Source organism: Anser anser, assembly GCF_964211835.1.
Source record: "Anser anser genome assembly, chromosome: 4".
Taxonomy (NCBI): domain Eukaryota; kingdom Metazoa; phylum Chordata; class Aves; order Anseriformes; family Anatidae; genus Anser; species Anser anser.
The window spans coordinates 18,675,572-18,699,066 of record NC_139724.1 but is presented as its reverse complement, the minus strand read 5'-3'; the positions used below and the strand labels follow the sequence as shown (position 1 = coordinate 18,699,066).

At 37.9% G+C, this 23,495-nt stretch overlaps 1 protein-coding gene across 7 annotated transcripts in view; it reads left to right on the top strand.

Annotated features, from left to right (window-relative positions):
- The window catches only part of MTUS1 (microtubule associated scaffold protein 1), a 115,060-nt gene that overhangs the window by 31,389 nt on the left and 60,176 nt on the right, over positions 1 to 23,495 (top strand). For 6 of the 7 annotated variants that reach the window (XM_083833505.1, XM_083833503.1, XM_083833504.1 and 3 more), the window contains exons 3-7: positions 548 to 743; positions 12,691 to 12,873; positions 17,409 to 17,543; positions 19,583 to 19,687; positions 20,970 to 21,017. In XM_083833505.1, the coding sequence (XP_083689631.1) occupies positions 548 to 743; positions 12,691 to 12,873; positions 17,409 to 17,543; positions 19,583 to 19,687; positions 20,970 to 21,017 (667 nt within the window). Of the gene's footprint in view, positions 1 to 547; positions 744 to 12,690; positions 12,874 to 13,029; positions 14,442 to 17,408; positions 17,544 to 19,582; positions 19,688 to 20,969; positions 21,018 to 23,495 lie in introns of those variants that run through there. The other variant, XM_083833509.1, reaches the window with a different exon arrangement.

Below are 23,495 nucleotides of genomic sequence, written 5' to 3'. Positions count from 1 at the left end.
ATAAACCAGTTGTTTTAAACTTGTCCTGAATTGATAGTTTTTGGCACTTGAATGTGAAAGGGTTTACATGTTCCTCTGTCCAGACCTAAGATCTAGGCCAGGAAACCTGTGACAGTGGCTGGGAAGTTTTGGGTTGTACATGACAACTAACATTTTAGTGCATTAACTTGTGTAGATGCTTGGTAAAGAATTCATCTTGAGATTAGGTACAGTCATACAATCACATGGCTCAGTTAAAGCTTGGAGGGGCAAGGAAGGAAGGAAGTGACATTAAATGGCCTCTGTAACCTCTTTAACATGTTGGTCATTATCAGTGACTATCTTCAAACTTCTAGTTTTGTGTCACTGGCAGCCATTTAAGAGAGTCGTTGAAGTTCTGAAGAATAGGCAATGTGGCTGACTGCTTTGGTTGGACCATGTAACAGCAACCAGCTAAGCACATCCCTTACCTGTGTGGTCAGTATTTCATTACAGATGCTAGAAAGGGAAATAGCTTCTCATAGTGGTCATGATTTGTGTTTTTTTTGGTTTGTTTGTTTTAAAACAGATGTCTTCTGTGAAAGGTGGGACAGCACAAGGGAAAAACACACCAAAGAAAGTCCCAGTCACGCCACGAGCTGTATCAGCATCCAAGGTTAAAATGGTGCCATCTGTGTTTCCCTTGAAGAGAGGAAGTGAAAACAAAAATACCTGCACAATTAAAGCACCTTCTCAGAAAGGAACTGTACTATCATCAAGCTCTGGTAAGAGAATTTTTCACTGGAATGCTACCACTTAGTTTCTTAAAATTAAGGTATTGCATGTAATCTTTGTTTTTTTGATGGTACAGAGCTGCCTTTTTGGTGTTAAATGTGATTCTATCTAAATCGCTACTCTGAGGCTTTAAAGAAAGGTAGGTTTTACCTAATCATCTTAAAATCCCATCTTTTAAGGAGTGTATTTAGGGGTGTGTGGTTCTATTAGAAGAAACAGTATTTAAACATTATTTGTAGTTTGCTTATATAGCAAAACTTAGTGGAAGTACAACTGAAATTCCTCAAAAGTGAAAAGGAGAAAATATAGAGCTCGAGCACAAAGCTTTTACAATAAGCAACTGTATGCTATTCCAAGGGGAAGGAGCCCTATTTCAGGATGTAACCTATATCAAAATTAGGTTGGACAAAATATCTTTACAGTTTCTAGGAAGGGTAGAACATTATTAGCAGCTCAAGCAGTAGTCTCCAATTAAGCTCAGACTGATCTATACTGAGGTGGGAAAAAATCTCAAAACTAGTCTGTATGCTGCTGTTCAGATCTGGTGCCTGCAAACTACATTCTGTAATTGTACTGTAGAGATTCAGAAATGCTCTTGTAAATTATGTGCTTTTTTTAAAAACCAAGTGTGGCAATATAGCTAATTGCAAAGGTAGCCTGGCTATAAATGACTACACTACAAGACACTGTAATTTGAAAAGTGTGCACACCCAGCTATACCCAGCAAAACCTGTTTTTACCCACCCAATCCAAGATTATACAAGAGTCCAAAATACTCCCCTTAATTGCATACAGGTGATGAAATGTGATAAAATCTGTATCTATAGTACTTTATGGGATGAGTCTCTCAAAGAAAGTGGATTTAGTTCATTCTATGATTTAAGTCTTGCTGATGTGAAGGATTTGCTTAGTGAGCTGGGTACCTGTAAATCACCGAGTTTTTGGAAGGCTTGTGGCCACTCTTAGAATCTCAGTTTATAGTTCTTCTATATGTAATCATAGTATTAGAAGAACTGAGATAGGTATAGGTGTATTGTCCCTTAGGTTATTAATCCAGAGCAGCTTTATGACACTATTGCTGTACATGAAGAATGGCTGGTTATGACTTCTGCTTCTGAAAGTACACCTGTTTATTTTTTAATGGAGCGGGGACATTTGCTATTGGAAATAAAAACTTTTTCTCCCCAAGTTTCTTTAGCTAAAGAATGTCTCTCTATAGCTCATTGTATCTTAGAATTGCAGTATTCAGTAGAGTACCTTCCAAGTTTTTCCTATTGGAAACTGTCTGCTTAAGATGAAATCATGAAGCAGCACTACAATATTTCAGACTTGTGCATTATGATCAGAAAAGACTGGAACCTCAGTGTTGCTCATGAGCATAATTTTTCTTTAATATCCTTTCCTATCCCCCTGCCAATGCTCATAGCACATATCACCCTTAATTTTTTTCATGCCATGCTTTGGTGCTGCAAAGTTGGATTTGATGCATTAAACTGTATCAGGTTAACTTGCCCTGTCCTTTGTCAAGGAAGTTCTTAAATGTTTTTCCTTGCTTTCTGGTAAACATTGTACTGATGGAAATCAGGTGAGGCAAGCAGTGGTGGGGGAAGTAGGATGAGGAGAGGAAGGAGTTGCTTGGTTTTGCTATCAAAGCCCTGCTGTGTTACCAGGCCATATCTTTCATGTGAAACCCTGCCCACAGATGCTTACCTCCATTCATTTTTTAAGTTTTTTGAGGTAAAACTGTACATACATTTACTGTGGTCAAGAGGTAGCTTGTAAATGAAACTATTCCCTACATCAAGCTAAACTAACAGGGAATTACAATTTATTCAAGTTCAAGCTATTTGAACACTTCAGTATTAAACTTGTACCTTGGTAATGTTCCAGCAGCATGGATAAATAACTTGTTCTGTAGCTGTGCAGTTGTTTGCTGTCAGGCTTTCTTCAGGCTATAGCCAGGCTAGCTAAATCCAGGATGGAAAGGACTTCTGGAGGTCACCTAGCACAGCTCCCACTGCCTGTAACTGGATCGGCACTGAATTCAGACGAGGTTGTTCTGGAGTTTGGCAAGTTGAGTCTTAAATGCATGAATCCTAACAGCTTGGTTGAGCTAATTCTTAACCAGTTGTTGGGCATATTTGGATAACTGGGCAGGAAAATGTGCTCTGTAATGAGTCCATGGAATGCTCTGAACAAGAGAAGTGATGGTGTAGGTCACGTGTATCTCACATGTCATCTGACATTTATGTTGGGGGAGAGTAGCAGTCCATCTGTCCAAAATGTATTTGTGTGTATTATTCTCAGAATAATAAAGAGCTTGTGAGCAATAGATTGTATCATTCGCTGTCATTTTGACTGGGAAGCAGGAAACTCCCCTATGAACAAGAAATAAAAGAAAAAAATGCCACCTATAATATGCCAATTGTAAGATCCTCCTTACTTGGCAGGAATTGACATTTTCGTATTTTTTCCACTTGTGAATAAAATGAACCTTTTGGAGGTAGCATAGTAAACCAGTAGGAAACGTGTTCTAGGGAAATTCCCTGACCCTTTCCCAGACAGTAGACAGTAAAGGGGATTTGCAGGAGGACAAGAAGAAAACTCATGTTCCAAGCATTATATATTTTTGGGGTTATTGGAAGAGTGCATTAAGCTAGAAATAATTGTAATTACTTTTTCCAAAATGGTTGATGACTACTGTTCACCCATATTAGTGCATCTTGGCTGGAATTTTGAATCTTTGCTGAATTAAAAATTGGTTCTTGTTTCTATTGGTAAAAACGTGCAAAAATTTAAGACACAGAATGAAGTGTTTGAGTCCCTTGGCTCTTACTGGAGAGCGTGGGTAATTTTGGAGCCTTCATTTAGGGCTTTGAATCAGCCAGAAATGAAAGCGACTATTGTTTTCATTCCCAGCAAAAGCACACAGCCTTCTAATTGGATATCCATAACCACAGTGGTAGAGTAATATCCCGCTAATAGTTGAGGTAGTAGGGTTTGGGAAGAGTTAGGTCTGTCTTTGACTTGAAGAGAGGTCTGGAGGGACTGGAGAAGCAAAGGAGCTTTGGTGTCCCATGGAAGGTCGCTTCAAATTGTACTGCCAGCGGTATGAGCAAATGCACGTGAAGCACGGTGACAGTCTGAGTCACAGGAAGTTGTTTTGGTTTTGAGTAGTATAAAGTAAGAATAGGAATGATTTATTTTAGACCTAGAACATAAATGTCTAGCACTGCATTTTTTTCTCATAGTGCTGACTACATCGACCAGTAAGTTTGTAAAGGAATGGAGCTTTACCTGCACATATTCTGATTTTCTTCACCTGTATTTCTTCCTAAAAATTATAACATAGCTTTCAATTATTTCCCATTGTATGAAACTTTACATTGTTGATGATGTCTTAGCTATGAAAGCTTTGTCATGTCTTATGCATAATTGGAGCTATTTGGGGATATCAGAAGTATTATTTTTCCATTTACTGTTAGACTTCCAGAAATGAATGAAAGACATGTAAATCATCCTTGTAACCAAATTCTTTTGCCTACTTTTCTAAAGCGTAGGTCATGATCTGACATTTATTTCTGATACTTTAGGTACCTTTTTTTTTTTTCTGATTTTATGTCAGTACCGTCTGATTAGCAGAACTATTGCCCTGTTGTTTAGTTATCTTTTGCATGGATGTAAGCTAGTGCTACTGCTTCTTCCTCTCTTGCTGCTTCTCTTCCTCCTCTTGCTTTTCATAGCATTTAACTAGCATAATGAAAGCTTGGGTAAAGAGAAGCTCAACATTGTGAATTCTATTTTTCCTTGAAGATCTTGGACAAGTGAGTCCTTCCGAAAAGTTGGTCATCTTGAAAGATTTTCTGACGTGCTGCAAGTAGAGAAAATAATTCCCCATGTGCTATAGCAAAAGTACTTAAGTTGCATTAAACCACAGAAGGTTTTAGTGATACTCTGAAATACTGATTTGCTTGTTACTTTATAATTGCTAAATTCCTTCTATTGAATTTTTGGCTCGATCTTACACTTAGATGTGTAATTCAGAGAAGCTTCCAAGTTAAAACTAGAACAGGCTATAACGCACTAAGACTGCTGCCGTTTATTGCACAAAGAAGAGCTTTTCAGATAAAAACCCACCAAAACCATTTGGTTTCAATTTTCTATGCTGCTGGCAACGTGTATATGAACTTGGTAATTCAGAACTTTGTGGTATAGCCTTTCACAATACTAGCGAAGCAGAACCAAAACAACTTAGTTTCAGAAAGCATTCCCGCAATCCCTGAATTTCTTTTCTGACACTGAACCAGGAAATAAACCAAACATAGTTACTGCAAATTACTTTTCAGCTTTATCATTCCTGCTATCTACCATCTGACTTTTTAAAGTTGTATTGACATGCTTCCAAGGGGAAACAAAATATTTTAAAAAGCAAACATAACTTCCAGGTTCTCTGCCCTGAAACCCTCAGGACTTTCTCAAAATGCTGGTACTGGGGAGTTAACCTGTAAAGGTATCCATATACTTTCCCATGAGCAAATCTGCAAATAACATTTAAGATGTAGCTACAGCCACTCTTTCTGTATGCTTCCCTCCATCCTCCCGCCTCCAAACAGTCAGCCTCTTTTTATGGATCTTAAAAGCAGGTTCCCTGTACGCTAACTTGGACAAGATCATCATTTGTCCAGTTTAATAGGTCCCTTCTTCTTTCTTTAATTACTGTAATGGAGCACCACGCATATTAAAGTCTGTGTAAAATGAACTTAAAACTCCCATATCCTCCTTTGAAAGTGTGGGAAGGGAGAAACTAATACATGGGTTTCTGTGGAGTATAAGATGTCTGTAGTATCATGTGAAGCTTGCCTCTGTCTGAGCTCAGTGTTATCCAGCCAGAACCTGCTAACAGAGGGGACCTTGGGGAATGTTTCCTGCTGGAAGGACAATGCTGTGATGTGTCCGTGGGGAGAAACTTGGTTTGTCTATAGTAGGCTTATAAATGACATGACCTGCCTTGTGGTTTTTCAGCAATTGAGCAGGTGACTTCTCTGAGCCATTCTGCCTGTTCCTTTTCTTTGAGCTTACTCTTCTATAAGTGATGTGGGGAAGAAGGTATCTGGTTTGATAGAGAAATCTTGTCTATAATAATAGTCTTTGGTCATCTTCGCCCAGAGAGTCCTGCTTGCATGGTGACTGTGTCTCTCATAACCAGCTATCTTCGAATTTTCAGTATAAAGTGGCCAAAAACTTTAATGTGCTTGAAAGGACTTTTTCCAGCTGATCAATGCATGAGAAGTCAGGAAGCAGCATTAGTTGTGAGGGCTTAGAAGGTAATATCTGCGAGACTCCTGCCTTTTGAAATCTCAGTGCTTGAGATAGGCTTTTCTACTGTTTCCTTTCCACTTCGCCCTCCATTCCTGGCCATCCTCAATGGGAATGGCTTGGGAAGCTGCCTGGTGCAGTGTATATCCTCACGCCAGTATTGATCTCTAAGCCTCTGCTGCAAGTGTTGGTCGTTCATGTGCAGAATGGTTGGTTCACATTTTGAGGCCCGAAAGGAGACATAAAATGATGTAATCTGAAGTACACGCAATAATTTCCTTTAGTTTTGACTACGTACACTAGTGGAAAAACTTGCTATAATTTCTGTGCTTATTTTTTTTCCTTACATTTCATTAACAAGGTGCTCTCTTACCATGCAGTAGATGTTATTAATATTTTATAAGCCTTATATAGGGGTCAGCATAAAAACACCCATTTTGATCAAGTTATTTCCTAGTTTTAAGTCAAATGGTTTATGAGAAATGAGCAAAAGCAGAAGGTTTTTTGGCTTTGAAGTAATGTGGGACCTGTTACAACAAATAACTTAGAAACAAGTTGACTGATTTATTTCTGGTTTAGTAGTCTTAGAGATGGTGCTTTGAGGTTTGTTTGTTTTGGGGAGTGGGAGAAGAAGTGATGGCAAATTTTGAGGATAAACTAAAATGATCTGTATTCCAAAGACTGATATTTCCAGTATTCTGTTGAATGCATTATACATCTGTTAACTTCCAGCTTCCAAAAGGGAGCATTTCATCATCTCAGCTTTGTTTCTGGTGCCACAGTGACCATACAAAAGGAGTTAAGTTTTCACATAGGTTCCCAGGCTTTTTACACGTGACTTGTGACTAGCCACGTTGGGATTTTAATGAGTTATACCTGTAGCAAGAAACATGATCATACCTGCAGAGACTGATACTACCAGTCCACATGTGAAGGCTGTCAGAAATATGTATGTATCTATAAGAATATTCTCCTTTAGGAGTAAGGTGTGCACCAGTTCCCTGCAGGGGAATTTCTAGGTACCTAGTCATTTACTTGCAAGGACATGCTGAGGTGTCTTCAAGTAATTCTTCATCTTTACTGGTTAGTTCTGAATTCTCTTTGGGTGGGGTAAAGGAGGAGAGAAACAGAAATCCTTGTCATCCTGAAGAAAATTGTATTTACATTTTGCTGCAGTGAGGTTCCTTCTCATGCAAGGTATGTACTATGTAATTCCTGCAATAGAAAACTTTAAATATTTATGAATAATGTAGATCTTTAAAAAGTTGTAAACTACCAACAAATTTTTGGTGCATAGCACCAAGGGGTATATGATACAGACAGAAGGAAAATAATGAAAAGCATGATTGGTTGTGGTTGGTGGTGTTCTTCTGGCTCAGATTTCTTCGTATTGTATTGCTTTGACTCTTCCCTGGGCCCATTACTACTAAACAGATGAAAATTTCCAAAAACTGCTAGTTGTTTGTTTTTTGCTTAAATTGGGATGCAAACAACTTATGGCAGTCTCCTGGTACAGCTGAAATGGGCAAGTCTTGCTACCACCATACAGTTGCCTTTGGAAGCTGGCATAAAATGAGCTGTTGTTTGGAGGCTGGTTTTGCCTGTGGTCATAAGAGATGACAGTGCAACTGCATGGATATGGTCTTTAGTGAGTCTTCTCTAGTTTAGTCTACAAAAGTAAAACCTAAAAAAAAACTAAAATTGAGTGAGTATAGTAGGTAGCAAGATGGCAAACAATTCTGAAGTTGTGAAGTGGTTGAGAGAGTGAAAAGGATCAATTTTATTATCAGTTAACAGCAGCAAAATGCTTTACAGCACTGAGGATCGCTTTTCAGTTTCACTCTGAGATTATTGGGCTGCAAGGGGAGAAACATGTGAATACCCATGTGACTGCTGGCAGCCCAGTTTTGGTTTTGGCACAAACTTGTTTCTGGCTCGCTGGTATCTGTGCCAAAGAGGAGCACATTCCTGGTGATTAGAGATGGAGGGAACAACGCTGTGGGAGTCTACATCAGATAGGGAAGTGGGTCTTGCATTAATGTGTGAACTGTTCTCTGATCAGTTGTTATCTCCTAAACAAATAAATCTCTCTAATACAAATACTCGAAGACCCAGCACGAACTTAACATTCCCTATCTTCGTGTTTGCGTTTAGCAGCTGCAGTATTACTAGCAATGTAACATAGCTGTCTCCTACATTCTCTTTGGTAATTTTGGTAGTAGCTTGACACTTTCAAAGGGGGAGAGAACTAAAAAGAGAGATTTCTACTAGTAGAAAATACACTACTAAAGTACACTATAACCAGTTTTTATTCCTCAAAAGTACACTGATTTGTGTATAACAATTTAACTAATATTGCTGAATGGCTGATGAATCTTGCAGCTGTTGCTGCTGCTTTGTGGTGTTCAAAAAAACCACAAACACTCTTACACCTATCTAAAGATCAGTCTACTGCAATGGAAACGACAGCAAAGCCCAGTTTGTCTTCGCATGATTTACTTGTGCCTATCAATAGACACCCAAAAAATAGCGTTCTCTTAAAGATTTATTCCCCTTGCTTTGCAAAACACTTGTACCATAGACTTAAACTGTTTTTTTTTTTTCATGCATAAAATAATTTTTAAAAGCTGAAATGTTTAGCACTTTTGAAGTGGGCCTCTCTGGATTTTTATACTTGTAGAAGAAAAGTCAGAAAAGCATGAGACAAAAGTCTAAAATTTAATGTATTTAGGTAAAATGGCAATGAAAACCCCAAACTAACTGATGTTATTAGCTTTAGCATTGAAAAACAAAAGCAAAACCAAAAACCCTCTGAAAACCTGTTGTGAACTAAGTCTGCCTTAAGTTTCTGTTTGGGAAAGGCTTCTGACCATTCATTTCCAAGTGTCACATAGCTCCCTGAATGCTATTTGCTATATGCTCAGTTACAGACCTGAGATGTGTCAATACGGTTTCAAACAGTGAATACTGAATCTCAGAACTGATAAATACATATTTAGCTTTAAAATATGCCTGTTGTGAGTGTTATCTCACTAGCCACTAGCTAGCCACTACAAGCATGTGTTCATTTTCTTGACTTGAATTTTTTAGGCTCCAGCACTATTTAAAGGAAGTCTTAATTTATTCTGAACAACAACGATCTATGTAGGATTCACGTGAGAGCATCGCTATTTGAGTAAGGATGTGAAATCCGATTTCAGAACTACTTGAAAAATGGGCTATGTTCCGTGCTTATTTCCATTCCAGTACAAAAACACTTTAACATACTTGATATAACGTTGTTGTTGCGTAGAGATTTTTTTCTAAAGAATTGCCAGTTTATTATTTCACTGTAGAGGAATGTGATATTTTTAGTGTTCTACTTCAATGACTAGATTAAATAACTGATGAAAGGCAGTTACTTTGGTATTGCTTGTTGTCTTTATCATAAGGGTTCACTAAATATCCTGCTTTTGTGCATGTTTCCAGTACTTCTGTTTATAAACCGTATCTTATTGTCTCCATCTTCAAAACCTTTTCATTTAATTCTGTGCTACTCCTTGCTTAGGGAATGGCACTTTTAAAGCTACTTTGTTAAAAACATTGTTATTGTTTAAAATAACACCTAGAGTAACTGCTTAATGATCTTGTGTCATGACTTAAAAGAAATTCTTCAAGGAGGGTTTTTGAAAAATGTATTTGTGTGCTTGAGTACTTATTTTAAGAGAACCCTTGTAGGAAAGCAACAAGCAGCAAAACCAAGGAAAAAACAAAGGTCGTCTGTTTGACGTGCTTCTGAAGCTGGACATTGTAGAGCTGGCTGTGCTCACTTGAAGGCGTTTGAGTTCACAGCTGGTTTAGAGCACTGCCACATTCCAGCTTCAGCAAAGAAGCTGAGCTGGCTGGAAATCATTTTTTATATATGGAACATGCTGTACAGGAGGAGACTGAGCATTCTCACATGCTTGCTTCTTTTCCTCTTGAGTGAAAATCACTGTACAGAAAACAGGATTTCTTTCCTGTGTCTTTTGAAGTGGATGATCTTAGAGCCTGTCATGGTAGCAACTGGGCATGCCACCCTCACCTTTAAACCATAAAATGCAGCTTAGCAGCAGCATTTGTTCCAAAAGGTACCTTTTGAAATGTAAACCTTTAACTTATGGAGTCAGACAAACCTAACCTGCAGTGTTTGTACAGCAGCCGTTTTGTTTTGTTTTGTTTTAGGGGTGGTGACAGTCAGGAGGGATTGGTTGTGTAGTTTAATTTTTACCTTGTTTCACTAAGAGGCTATTTAGAAAAGGAATTTTTGACTGGACTGGATTAGTTAGTTTTCTGGTATGTTGATCCATTAATGGAATAAGCTTCTGTTTCTGTGCAAAGTTTAGAAAGCTGTCAGACTTGTTCTGTGATGTAGTGAAATTGTTTATTTTTTTAATTGTATGTTTACTTTATTTTTTCATCAAATAAATGATTTCAGAGTTGTTGCCTGGAGCGCTCTGTTTCAGAGGTGACTTCCGTAAGGGTGAGCTCGAGGTTCATGCTGTTCTCATAGCATCAAAAAGGGTCGGATGCTCTTTGGCAAATTGGATGCATCAAATGCCTATTGTAATGAATTACCTGGAATTCTAGAATATGGCTGATAATTTTGTCTCGTATTTAATACCAGGCTACTAAGGCTAAAGCCATATACCATGTCACAGTTCTGCATAGTAATGCCAAACAAGTAGTAGAAGTCCAGATCCTAAGGGAGGTCTGGTGTAAAGCATGTTTAATGACTCATTGATGCTTGTGTGTCCTTTTCAGTGACCGGTATCACATAAGATCTTAGTGTATCTTTAGCCTATATCGTAGATAGGGTTTCTCTCTTATTACTGAGTTGACTTGAACAGCAGGGGATGGCACGGATGCACCTTCCTTTACTAGTGCTGTTCAGACTTTTGCGTACTTGACAGAGGATGTTTCCAGGCGTTATTTAATCCTGTCACACCACCTACTGTTGAAATGCAGACATTGGGCATAAGCGCTTCTGTTGCCTAAATCTTCATGTAATCCCCTTCACGCCATGCTTTCTAGGTCTTGGTGCAAACTGATGGTTTCTTAAGCATTGGTGTTCAAGAGTGGAGTCTCTGTAGCAAAGCTGATGTTGAATGAAGTGGAATTACTAGCTATTTTTGTCATGTTTCAACTCTTTCTCGCATAGTTTAAGCATAAGTAAAATAGGGTTATAGTGGCAAGAATAAAGGAAAGAGTATTGTATTTAAAGAGAAGATGGAGTATTCAAAGTAAGATTTGAAATGCTGTAATAATCTCTTCTTGAGTAAGATGAGCTATGTCTGTCAAACTTGAAAATGGCAATAATGTCAGAAGTCAAGTTATTTTGTATATTAGATTTTTGTATATGAATAATACCTAAGTCTGTCTGTCTGTCTTGTCTCTGTTCTTGTTTCTGTACAAGAACTATGACTGCTTTTCCATGGTTATTTGGAGTACTATATAAAGACATTGGCATCTAAATTTTAAGTCAGAGCTGATATTAGTCAACTCAGTGCTTGCAAGACAAGCCTGTATATACATAATTTCTTTTGGACCTTTGTAGTTTTAGTCTGGGTGTATGCTTTTCAGGAATAAATGAAGCGTAATAAACCAGCTACACTTTCAGCAAGAAACTTTCAGTTCAGTTCGTTAGTAGTACAAAAGCCAGCTCCTGTCTGAAGGTGGCACACTTCTCAACTTAAATAGGTTGATTAATTTAGCTATTGGGCATTTGTATTCAAGAGCTCAAATGAAAACAGCAATTAATGCAAAAATGTGTCTGCAGCAGTTGGCCATTGAGAACTTGGTTCCAGGGAGTGCTGTTTAACTAGTTTTGCAGAACTAGTTGGTTTTAAAGTATATTTATGTGTGTACAGCACGATCTGATACTCTTGTAAAGCAAACTATCTTTTAGCACTCTGACAGTGCCCCGTCAGAGGGGAAAAATCATCTCTATGTTTGGGGGTGGAAAGAAATAAAAGAATCTTTCTTGGATCGTCTTTGAGACAGAGATAATATTTTATGGGATTGCCAGTACAGCTAACCATAGTACGCAGAGGTAGTAGAATGCAAGAAAAACTTTACGTGCATGCAAATGTTAGCCTTGAAGCCCAGTCTGTATAGATTTTGATTTAGTCCTGAGTTGAACATGCAGGTAAAATTGAATTGCTTATGTCTTTAGAACTGTTTTGCTGATTAACAGCATTATTTTCAAGGAAATAGGGTGACAGAGCACTGGGAGAGGTTGCCCCGGGAGGCTGTGGAGTCTCCTTCTCTGGAGATACTCAAAACCTGCCTGGATGCCATCCTGCACAACATGCTCTAGTTGACCCTGCTTGTAAGTGGGGTTGGGTCAGATGATGTCCAGAGGTCCCTTCCAACCCCTACAATTCTGTGATTCTGTGGAGCTTAAAAACTAGAAAGCATTTCTTTTATTTACCATGTCAATATGAATTAATTATGTCCCTTTTGCATATTATTTTTAATATACATAAATATTTCTTTTTGTAGGCATATATGTAGAAGAGGCAACTGCTTAAGCTTCTTTTCAGTTTTGTTTTTTGTTCTTCTCACCTCTCCCCCCAACTCCTTCCCCCTGCCGTTTGACAGGTGTAGGATCTTCACCAAGAGAGAAACATGTCTCCATGAAAAATTCTCCAGCCTCCTGGGCTAGCTCTAGTAAACCTCTATCCAAATCCAAAGTGCCTGTCAAAAGATCAGGGCTGGAGAGGACACCTAGCATCTCATCGCTCAGCAGCACTCAGAGTGAGAGAAGTCTTTTCAGCAGTAATTGTAAGTATCTGTCAGTATAAAGAGTTATAATTGTTACCCAGCAATAACTGTATTGAAAAATCCCATTGAAAGGAATCCTGCATTAATTCTCATCTTACTTCTATTTACTTCCATTTACTTCTTCTTATTATTACTTCTAGACCTTACTCTTTTTGCTCCTTAGCTTACAACTTTCCTTCTGCAGACATGTCATCTGAAGGAACTTTGAGCCTTGGATTTTTATTTGTTGAATTGAGATATCAGTACAGCTCCTCTTCCACCATGAAATGTCACAAAACTAGCAGGTGTTCCTGAGTAGAAGTTTCCTTGTATTTACATATAGTTTCATACTTGTCAGAATATTTGGAACAGCACATTACAGGTTTGTTTTATACTAAACACTCTTGTTGGGCTAGATCATATCTGCTTCTAGAGTTCTAGGACAAAACGTGAAGATGAGATCAAAAGCAGGTAAGTGAAATTGCTGTTAGAACATATAACTTTGAATGGCATTTATCATTTTCATTGTAACTGTAAGCACTGCTGTATGACCTGAAGCAAATTTATTCTGATCAAAACTGGGGAGAAAAAAAACAGAACTATCTTTAATTTGAAGCTCTACCTAGGGTCTGTAACAGCTGTACAGGGGTAAAAATGTGAAGGAAATAACACACAATGAACTCTGTCAGACGTATCAGTATTCCCAGCTAGACATATTCAAATGAGCACGTTCAAATATTCTGTTACTATTGCATCATCTGTTCAAATATTCTGTTACTATTGCATCATCTGTTTCATCTTGGAGACTGGGCAAAGGCATTTCCTTTGTGCCAGCTGTCTTTGAAATCTGTCTTCGATGGACTGGAAAAAAAACCTTGTGCTTTAACATACAACTGCAATTTATGTATGCGCATGCATGCACAGGTATATAACAACTAAATTTTCTTGTGTTCTTTTTTTCCCTGAAGTGTCTTCATTAAAAATGAAAAGCTAACTTATTCCTCAAAGGAACGAGTATCTGTAATAAAATATGCACTGCATGTTTTTCTGTCATCAGGCTGGTTCTGTTGCCCTGACAGCCATGTTGACTTTTGCTGCTGTTCAGTTGTAGAACTGTATCTGGAATTCCCAAGCAGCTTTGTCCTCTCTTCATTTTACTCTCTCATGTAACAAAGGAAAGGGTCATTGCTTCATAACAAAGAAATGTATGCAGATTAAGTATCCAAACTGATGGCGCCTTATTTAGAGTGATTTGCTAGCTGGTTTAATCTGTTTTGTCCACCGCCTCGAAGCTTACAATTTTTTCCACTCTGATTCACGAAGAGCAAGCAACAGCAATATGAGAGGTTGAACATGGCTGCAGTCTCCTTGGCTTCAAGCTTGCTTTGATTCTTTTTAAATGACTATACCAGGAGGACTTCGCAGTTGCACAGAAACTAATTTTTCTCCCGATATTTTCATCAATTCTACACTAACACCACCGACCGATTCAGGAAGCTACTATGATATTACCTTACTGACACTGCTGGTAGTGGCATCTTACAGCTTTTGTATTATTCCTTTGTTAGCCTCGTTTACTGGGAAGAGAAGTAGGTTGTTTCTTTTTATTTCTTTTTTAAAGCATGTAATCTGTTTTACGGATGTTGGTAGATGTATGAAATGTTTTAATTTGCTGTTTTTGATGCTTAATTTGATGTTTTTTCCCTGAGATGACTTTCTTTGGTTAAATTGCTGAAATTCATAAGAATGATTTAAGTCTGATAGACAGTTTTTGTGAGTATAATGAATTTGGGTTACATTAGATTCATATGCTAGCATAGAGAAGTTTATATGACTTCGAATCAAATTGTAGAGAGAGTAAGTTTACTTTTTACCCTAATGTCTTATGTACAGTGCTGTTCCTTTTTTTCTAGTCTTTCATTTAGTCTACTATGCAATAATGTCAGAAAAAAGTCTGTGTTTGTAAAACTAAAGTGGTTTTATTAGATTGGCAGGAGACACAAAGATTGGGATGGAAAATCTATTCTGTGAATGTAATGAAATTTCTAACAAACTGTTGTGGTCCTCATGACTACATTAAATCGACAAACTCCTTTTGCTTGTTTTGATTGAGGAGTTTGCCTCTTGTTAGCAGGAAGAAACTTAGAAAAGAGCATGTTCCTCCTGCTGTGTCAGCTTAGCCCTTTGTTATGGGATGTCCTTGGATTGGTTGTTTCCTGTGGCAGCATTAGTTTCTTTTGTCTAACGATCATTTGAGTTTTATGATTCTTTTCTCTAGAGAGACTCTTACTGTCTGAGAAATTTGGAAATAATGAAATTTGAAATGTTCTTGATATTAAAAGCATATTTTGCATACAAGCTGTCAGATTGAACCTCAAAAATGTGAATTTTTAACAAACTTGGTTTTAGTCGTGAGCTGAAAATACTGTGATTGAACATACTGAAATGTTTTAACTCTGAGGTTGAGCAAGAATTCAAACTTGAATTGCATTAGAATAATTACATACAAAGGAAGTAGTGTTTCAGAAGTTAAAAAAAGCTGATCCTAGCAATTGACCTTGAGCTTCATTTCCATATTGCCAATACTTCATTAAAATTCTTATAGTGAGTGTTTAAACCCTTTAGCTCTTAACTCTTAAACGAGACCGTTTCAAGTCTGTCAGTATTTCATCATGATTGCAATAACTACTGCAAATTCTATAAGAAACCATCTTTGAGTCATATATTAATCAACCTTTGCAAATCTCCCTCTTTTTTTTTTTTTTCTGCTCTTAGCTCTTTTTAGGTGACTCCAGAGCTTCTAATACAACAACCAGTGCATAAGTGGTCCTGCACCAGGAGTGCTTTTACCCCTAAAGTGTTACTTCCATGGCATGCTTGTGATTTATTGGAAAATAACACAGCGGTTTGTAGGCAGTATTTAACTGCTTGCAGTGAACTCTGAGCGAAAATCCTAGATTTTTAGAAACTCACAGGAAAAGTTGAGGACTGTTTCAGAGCTGATGCTTTCCTAGAACAAGTTAGTTTGAATCATCTGATGTAGGTCAGGGTCAGAGCTTACCAGAGTAACTGCAGCATTGATGTATTATGCAAATTGTTCCTGGTGTATAAATAAATTTCTTTTGCAAATGTTTAGCTTCTGTGCTTTCAGAGGGAGACCCTTTCTCAAAGGGGAAGAAAAAGCAGTTCTGTCCTTCCTTCTGATGTAGATGTACTGATTCCTGGCCAAGAAGCACTTTTCTGAAGCAGTTAATTATACCGTTTATGCTAGTGTATTTAAATTGACATTTAAATAATCTCAAGGCTGTGTGTTCCATCTTTTGATGAATACTTTTAGATGTGTAGTTCTTATTACCTTAAAATCAGCCTCATTAAAATATGAGGTAAAATGTGGTATTGTATGAACCCCTTTTTCAACACACACCCCTTCTGCTCCCAACTGACTTGTGAAAAAAGCAATGGTGTGACAAACTATTCCAACGTGAGTTAGTTTTTGCTTATCCTCTGGTAAATGTGATGTGAACTTCTTGCTATTAATCTGTCAATATACCTATTTTTTGAGTAGCTGAACCAAAGTATACTCAATCAGTACTTCAGAAGTCTTTTCATATTTTTTGCTGCAATACTAAAAGAATGCATTGACTCTCCCCAAGTTTCAGTTTTATTTTTTCAACTAAGTTTTCATTGTGACACTAAAACAAACCTCTCCCAAGTTCCTCTGAAATGGAATAAAATGTCTTGTGCAGCATCTGCCCTCTTAGTTGGAAACATGATTTTGACCTGAGTTACAAATTGGTTATTGTCCTATTTTTCCTATTTGGTTCCGCATGCCCCTTTTTGTGGGGAGATTTTTTTTTCTGTATAACTTCAACTCTTCTTTGGAGAGAGGAGTACGTGTTAGGGGGGGTCATCATCTGAGGCTTGCTGTCACTGAGGAGGTGACTCTTACAAATGCAGACTACAGGAACCTTTCTTAAAATTTGTTTGGCAGCTGCTGAATGGAGTTGGGCTCACCCATTTTTAGTTCCCCACAAGGAGGATGGCAGGAGTGCTTGCGGTGCATTCATGATATCACTGAAACAGAGCTCTTTACACAAAGGAGAGAAAACAAGGAAAGATGTTGCTTGAGACAGTTGTCTGAGTTTTTAATTTAACTTTCGTTTTTTTAAATATTGATTCTGTGGCCAGAATGGCTTCACATACTGCTGATGTTCTTTCTTGGTTTACTCAAACTGAAATGTATTCTGCATTTGCTTTATACAGCATGCTTAGGCTTCTGTTTGTGTTTCTTGATCAATATTCTTTTGCATATGCCTACCTCTTTTGCAAAGTTCAAAGCAGTATGTCCTGTTCAAAGAAATGTTTGTAATATCTTGAGACTAATCTGATATCTTCTGTACAGACTGATCAACTGTAGCAGAAGCATTCATAATATTTTTATTCCAGCTTGTGTTTCTTGTAACTTTAGCCTCAAGTAAAACAGGCTTACTTTATGATTTAATTTTCCACAAGGTAGATGCTGCCTAGAGCAAATTGTCTGTCATTCTGTGTTGTAGCTACAAGTGCCACGATCATCATCAAGAATGGAGAAATGCCTTCAAAACCAGCCTGCTTCAATGGTGCTTCTGGATCTGTCTCTTTGAAAGCAGTACCAAGACCTAGATTACACTCATTGAAAACAACTCCAAAAGGTATCTGGATCTGTTTGTAACTAGAGTGAAACTGAAGTTACCACTGTTGTGGTACCTTACCTTTTGCACTTGGCTGTGTACTGAAGCAATGCTTATTTTAATAAGCAGTGGTCTGGGCAGATGCTGTGAGGAAGTAAAAACACACCAGTGGGGCCTTAGGTTTTGTAAGATCTCATAAGAAGGCTAAAATGTCCTTTGAATTGTAATTGATTGGGTATGTAAGGCAAAAGAGAAGGTCTGCACTGTGGTATGGACTTACACAGGAGCAATATGTCTATGTTTTGCACGGTACGGAGACTAAATGCACTTTATGTTGTACATGTCATCACTTGGGTTCTATGTTGTCCTAGTGGCTTTCTTTTCTGTCACAAAGCTCAGGCACAGGCTCTGTAGCTGCTGCTGACCTGCAGGGTAGACATACTTTGATTTTATCCTCAGCGTATTGTTGTCCTTTTCATCATGCAGACTTTAGATGATCTTTGCCCATTTTGGAACAGAAAATGGATGGGGTTATCACTTTAAGTGAGGTATTCCTGGATAAAATATCTTGCCTGGATGGCATTGTCACGCTATTCGAAGGGAAGGCTCACACAAACTCATTTCTCTGTGATGCTTTTTCTTGATATTCTTCTGACTGACAGAGGGGAACTAGACGTTTGCTCTCTTTTGTGGTGGAGAAAAGGCAATTGTGCTTCTTCATCATATGCTAAAGGAAACTTAGTTTAAATGTGGCTGTTTGTTGGCTGATAGAGCAGCTCAGTGCTTTTCCAAGTCAAGCCACAAACAGCAGTTGACAACTCATTCTCTGACCAAAATTGAAGACGTAAAGGGAGGAGATAAATAAGCTTGTGCGCTCTCTCTCTTAAATCCTAGTTATAATCAGCTTGCTTCTGACCATCTTTGTGGTGAACTGGTTATTGTAATTGGATAAACCTAATTAAATACTATGCTCCTGCTTTAGGCTTAAGTTTTAAGCTGGCCAAATGTCATGCTGTAATGACATGCTTTAAAATGGTAAACAATGAAAAGAAACAGACACTGCCAGAAACTGTATACCACTGAAACAAACAAGAATTATATGGCTGCCTGACAAGCTGATGTTTTTTTTGTCAGGTCCAGTATCTGCAATGCAATTATGTATTATTCAACCTCTTCAGTGCTAGGTGCTAGAAACATGCCTTCAGCACCTGCAGGAGCAGTATGGCCAGAAGAAGTTGGTGTTCTCCCTCAGCTTGGCACTGCTGAAGGCTCCACCTGGACTGCTCTGTGTTTTGGGGCTTCCCCATTTCATGAAGACTATTTGGAATCAAGAGACTTGGGAAGATAGGGTCTCAGAGCACATGAGCTGTGAGGAGAGTTTGGAGGAGTTAGGCTTCTTCAGTCAGGCAAAAAGAAGAGTAAGGAGAGGTATTGTCACAGTCTGCAATTTCTTGAAAAGAACAGTTGTAAAGATGATGCCAAACTCTTCTCAGGAGTACCAAATGATGTAGCAATAAGAAATAATCATAAATTGTGGAGTGGAAGACTCTCCCTTTGGGGAAGGAAACTATGAGGAGGATTGTATAGTACAAGAGCAGGTTGCCAGCAAGGCCGTAAAGCCTCCATTTCTGGAGGCTTTCAAGACTCAGCTGGCCATGGCCAGCTGATCTTGTCTTGGTGGTGACCCTGCTCTGAGTGGGAGGCTGGCTAGCTGGCCTCCAGAAGTCCCTTTCAGCCAACTTTTATGTACCTGAGTTGTATTCGTTGCCGTTCTGAGACTTAGGTAATTTGATCTTAGTGCTAAGTTGAAGTCTTCACTGACATTTTCTTCTACTTACAAGCTTTATTGAAATTATCTTTTATTTCTTCCATGGTGAGTTCTGGTAAAAACAATTTTTAAATGTAACTAAATTTTCTAGATAACGTCTCTTTTTGTATTTGTGGTGCACAAGTGGACTTGTGCATCTGGTATTGAACTGCAAATATGTGATGGTAGACAGCATGTCTTTACTTACCGTCATAGCTGTACTTTTAAACCTGATCTAAGCCTCTACTTCTAGGAGCCAAGGCGAGGTCTGCTTCCTTGAACCAATGCATAACAAAATCACCCGGGCCATTGCACACAGCAAGGAAATTCAGCGAGGCTAGAGGCAATCAGCTGTTGGGTAAAGTAAATTTTTCATTTACATTCTTGAATCCCTCTGTCTTGAAAAAGAGCGGCTATGCTCTACAACTTTTTAGAATAATTAAGATAATCTGCTCTCCTCACCTGTAGCTCACAGTATTGGAGACTGGCTCTGCAAAGTGTTTCTTATATACTTGTTTATCCATGGGTAAAAGTCAGGACACTTCATGTCTGCTTGAAACTTGCATCCCGTGAGGACTTGGTGCACTTGATAACATCAGTTAAATGCTTTTCCGAAACCTGCTTATAAGATTGTGTACTTGCAAGACGAATCTCAGACTAGCTTTCCCAAGCTTTTTTTTAAGCTTGCTTGTGAGAGCTTGCTGATCAGCTTTGGCTGTTTAGGGTAACATGTACTTGACTTTCCATTTCTGTATTAGGTGTTTGCTTTATCTTTAATTTTTACTTGAAATTCGTAATTAACTACCAGAGTGAATCAAAAGAATAGATCTGATTTCTCTGAAAAGTTCCATAACGCAGAATTTTCAGTTTGGGAGCAAAGTTTGATTTGCGTGATTGAGGTGAAGGGAAACAATTACAATTGTGGTACAAAGCAAATCATTTTTTATTGATATACCTGCTGCGGTATCACACGCTTCAGAAATAGTGTGAAGAAAGCTCAGTCTGATAGGTGTTGTAAACAGACCTTCTATAAACTTCTGCTCATTGCTTCTGCACTTATAACTAGCAAAAAGTGCTTTCATTTAATTCATATCATTCAACATGATGAGGTTCTTAGATTGGCTTTCACATGACTCTGAAACAATACAGTAAGGGTAGATTAACCTTCTCAGTGTTTTCATTTATATCTGACTTGATTGGTACCACATTTAAGAGTGCTGTTATTTATAGCTGCTCTGTGCAAATAAAACAACTGGAGTGTATGGCTGTTAAAAAAAAATAAATAAATAAATAAAAGAGAGAAAAAAAAGTAAACGATACTGGTATGGATAATATTTTTTTCTTCAATTACTTATTAATCACTCTACTATGCTATATGAATGAGTAAAATGAAACAGTGCTACCTGGCTTAAATGAAGCGTGATAATTGTAATGGAAAAGTTGTTTGGCTTAATAGGAATTCATCATCCGTTTTCCAGATAGATTAACCTTATAACGCCAAATCTTTCTGTCAAACATGCTATCAGCCATCACAAGGAAGTAACTGAAACTGCAGGAGGTTATGTGGAAACAATCTCCAAAGAATTGCTCCCCTTCACTGGCTTGAAGTGTAATTCTGCTTTCTTTTCTGAACATCATAGGTACTCCTGGAAGAAATGGACACCAAAGCCTGTCGTCTTTTGGTTCTGGTGAGTATTCTGAAAGTATTTGTACATACTCTGTAGTGGAACTTAAATTAGGTTTATATGTTAGATTACTGCATTGTTTCCTTTCTTGGAAGGACAGCTTTGCAACAGAAATTCTGTGAACTTTCATTGATTCTGGTTTCGAGAAGTCTTGTTTTTTCTAGTTGCTGTCTTCAGGTTACCCAGCACTTAGAGTAGGTAGTCTGTTCTATCTGTTTTCCGGTGAAGCATAAGGACGTTTTAACAGTAACAAAAAGAAGTATGGCAATGAAACTTAGATGTAGTTTTTGCTGTTTAGCCACGCTGAGGTAAGTAATGATTAAAGCTCATGTGTTATGGCTTTAAAATAAATAAATAGAAGAGTCATGCAGAATAACAGGTTTTTCTGGAAGGTTCATGGTACCTACCCTTTCAGTGTCAGCTGTCTTTGTATTTCTGTCACTGTAGACTACACTTGAAGATGAAATTATCCGAACTTGTTAGTTTGTGTGTCTGCGTGTAAGGCAAGGGAGGAATGGCAACGGATTGTGGCAGATGGTGTTCCAAAATTTGGCAGTGTTTTTAAGGACTTCACATTGGGTTTGCTTTCCTTGTTTATGCCAGTCAGGGCACCTGGTGCTAGTTTGTCTCTGCCAGGAGACAGAAGAGTCTTCAGATGAGGTTTCTATTCACAGGAATTTCCAGGTCTTTTTCAAGAGGGTTGGAAGTCTAATTTAGATTCCTAAGAATCAGTACATACTTGCTGAATTAAAAACCGCTTTTAATTACTGAAAAGCCCTCTCTGAAAGATACTGAGGATCACTGGGAAGCCCTGTGTCCCCTGAGTGAATAGCAGATGTCTTTTGGAAAGAAGTGCTGTAGCCAACCAGATGTTATGAATTTGAGTCTGGAATTGCTGAGTAAAACAGTTCTGACCTGTCACTTGGGTACTGTGGCAGTATGTTTTTAATTTCCTGCACTCATAATGCGAGTCCAATGCTTTGCCTCCTGCTCTTTTGTGTGTCAAGTGTCTGCATATCAATCATGACTGAGTGCTTTGCTCGAGATTTGCTGTCATAAATCAGGTCTTCACTTATACAAGTATAAGATGTAGCACAAAACACTTACTCTGTTGTTTTAATTTATATTTGCCTGAACTAATGTTAGTTTAGGTGTAACCTGCCAGTATTGCATGAGCTTATATATGCAGTTCTTTTATATAAAATTGTAGAGTGATACTGCTAGGAACATAATGTCTTAATTAGATGGGTCAGGGAAATTTGTGATAAGCAATAAAGTAGAAACTAGAAATTTAAATGGAATTTTTTTCTCTAAATCTGGAATGGCACCCTCACTGTATTTTCCATGCATTAAAGTACTTAGTGCTTCCCCACCCTTTTTGCAAGTCTAACATCCTTCTATCTTGTGATTCATCTTTTCCAAGCTAATAAAGAATGTGGCTGTGTATCTTTGAAGTATTATATTTGCTGCCATAAAAATGTGGGTATAACTCCAAATTGGCCATAACACTTAGAGTGATTGTTTAACAAATTCTTTAGGATCTTATTTTTGCCAGTCGAATACCTGCATTTCAGTATTTGTCTTAAGAAACCTGTTTCCTGTACTGAATCAGCTTCCAAAACTGGGTGGTATGTTAGGCTTCTGAGTTAATAGCTTTTTAACTTATACAGAGCATTAGTATAATGTTCCATTTACGCATGCAAGCTTTCTGATAGAGTAATTCACTGTTTTAAGAAAGACTTCTTTTTTTCTCATCTTCACATTTGCGGGTAGTTTTTTAGCAATACAATAAAAATATTGTTTGGCTGTTCGGATGTTCTCTGGTACGATGTCTTAAACTTGAAGAAAAGACAAATGATCTTTTTTCTTTTTTTGAAATGAACTGCAGTAATGCCAGCTGGTACCATGTAGAATGGGGCTCAGTATTTTCTTCTTCTCTTAGTTGCCTTGATATTATAGTAGTGCTTTGTTCTAATGATTGTATCTAGTTAAAGCTTTCATTCTCTTATTTCATTGTTAACTAGTTAGTTAATTCTACAGTTTTAGGCTTGTTCAATGAGGCAGTTGTACCTCACTTCTATTTCTTGAACATATGTTCTGCCTGAAGTGTCAGAAATGTAGCTTCTTGCAGTGGGACTTGGGGGGAGGGGGAGAGAATTACCTTATTAATGCATTAATTGTCTAGCTCAGTAGTTAACGTTGCTTCTAGCATCACTTCAGGAATGAAACAATAGCAGGCATTTCTATGATATGATATCTGTTCTCTGACTCTGCTCTAACCATTTTCCATTCACTTAAAGCAATGACTTAAAACCAGAATACACTTGACAAAGTGAGACAGAGTGTACTGTTAGTATGTCTGCAGAAGTGGAGAGACTTACATATTTGCAGCTGTTCATTACTTGTTCATGTTAAAACATTCATAAGGCTTCTTTTTCTGACCTCTGCATTTTTCATGGGTGATCTTCCAGTGGATCAAGG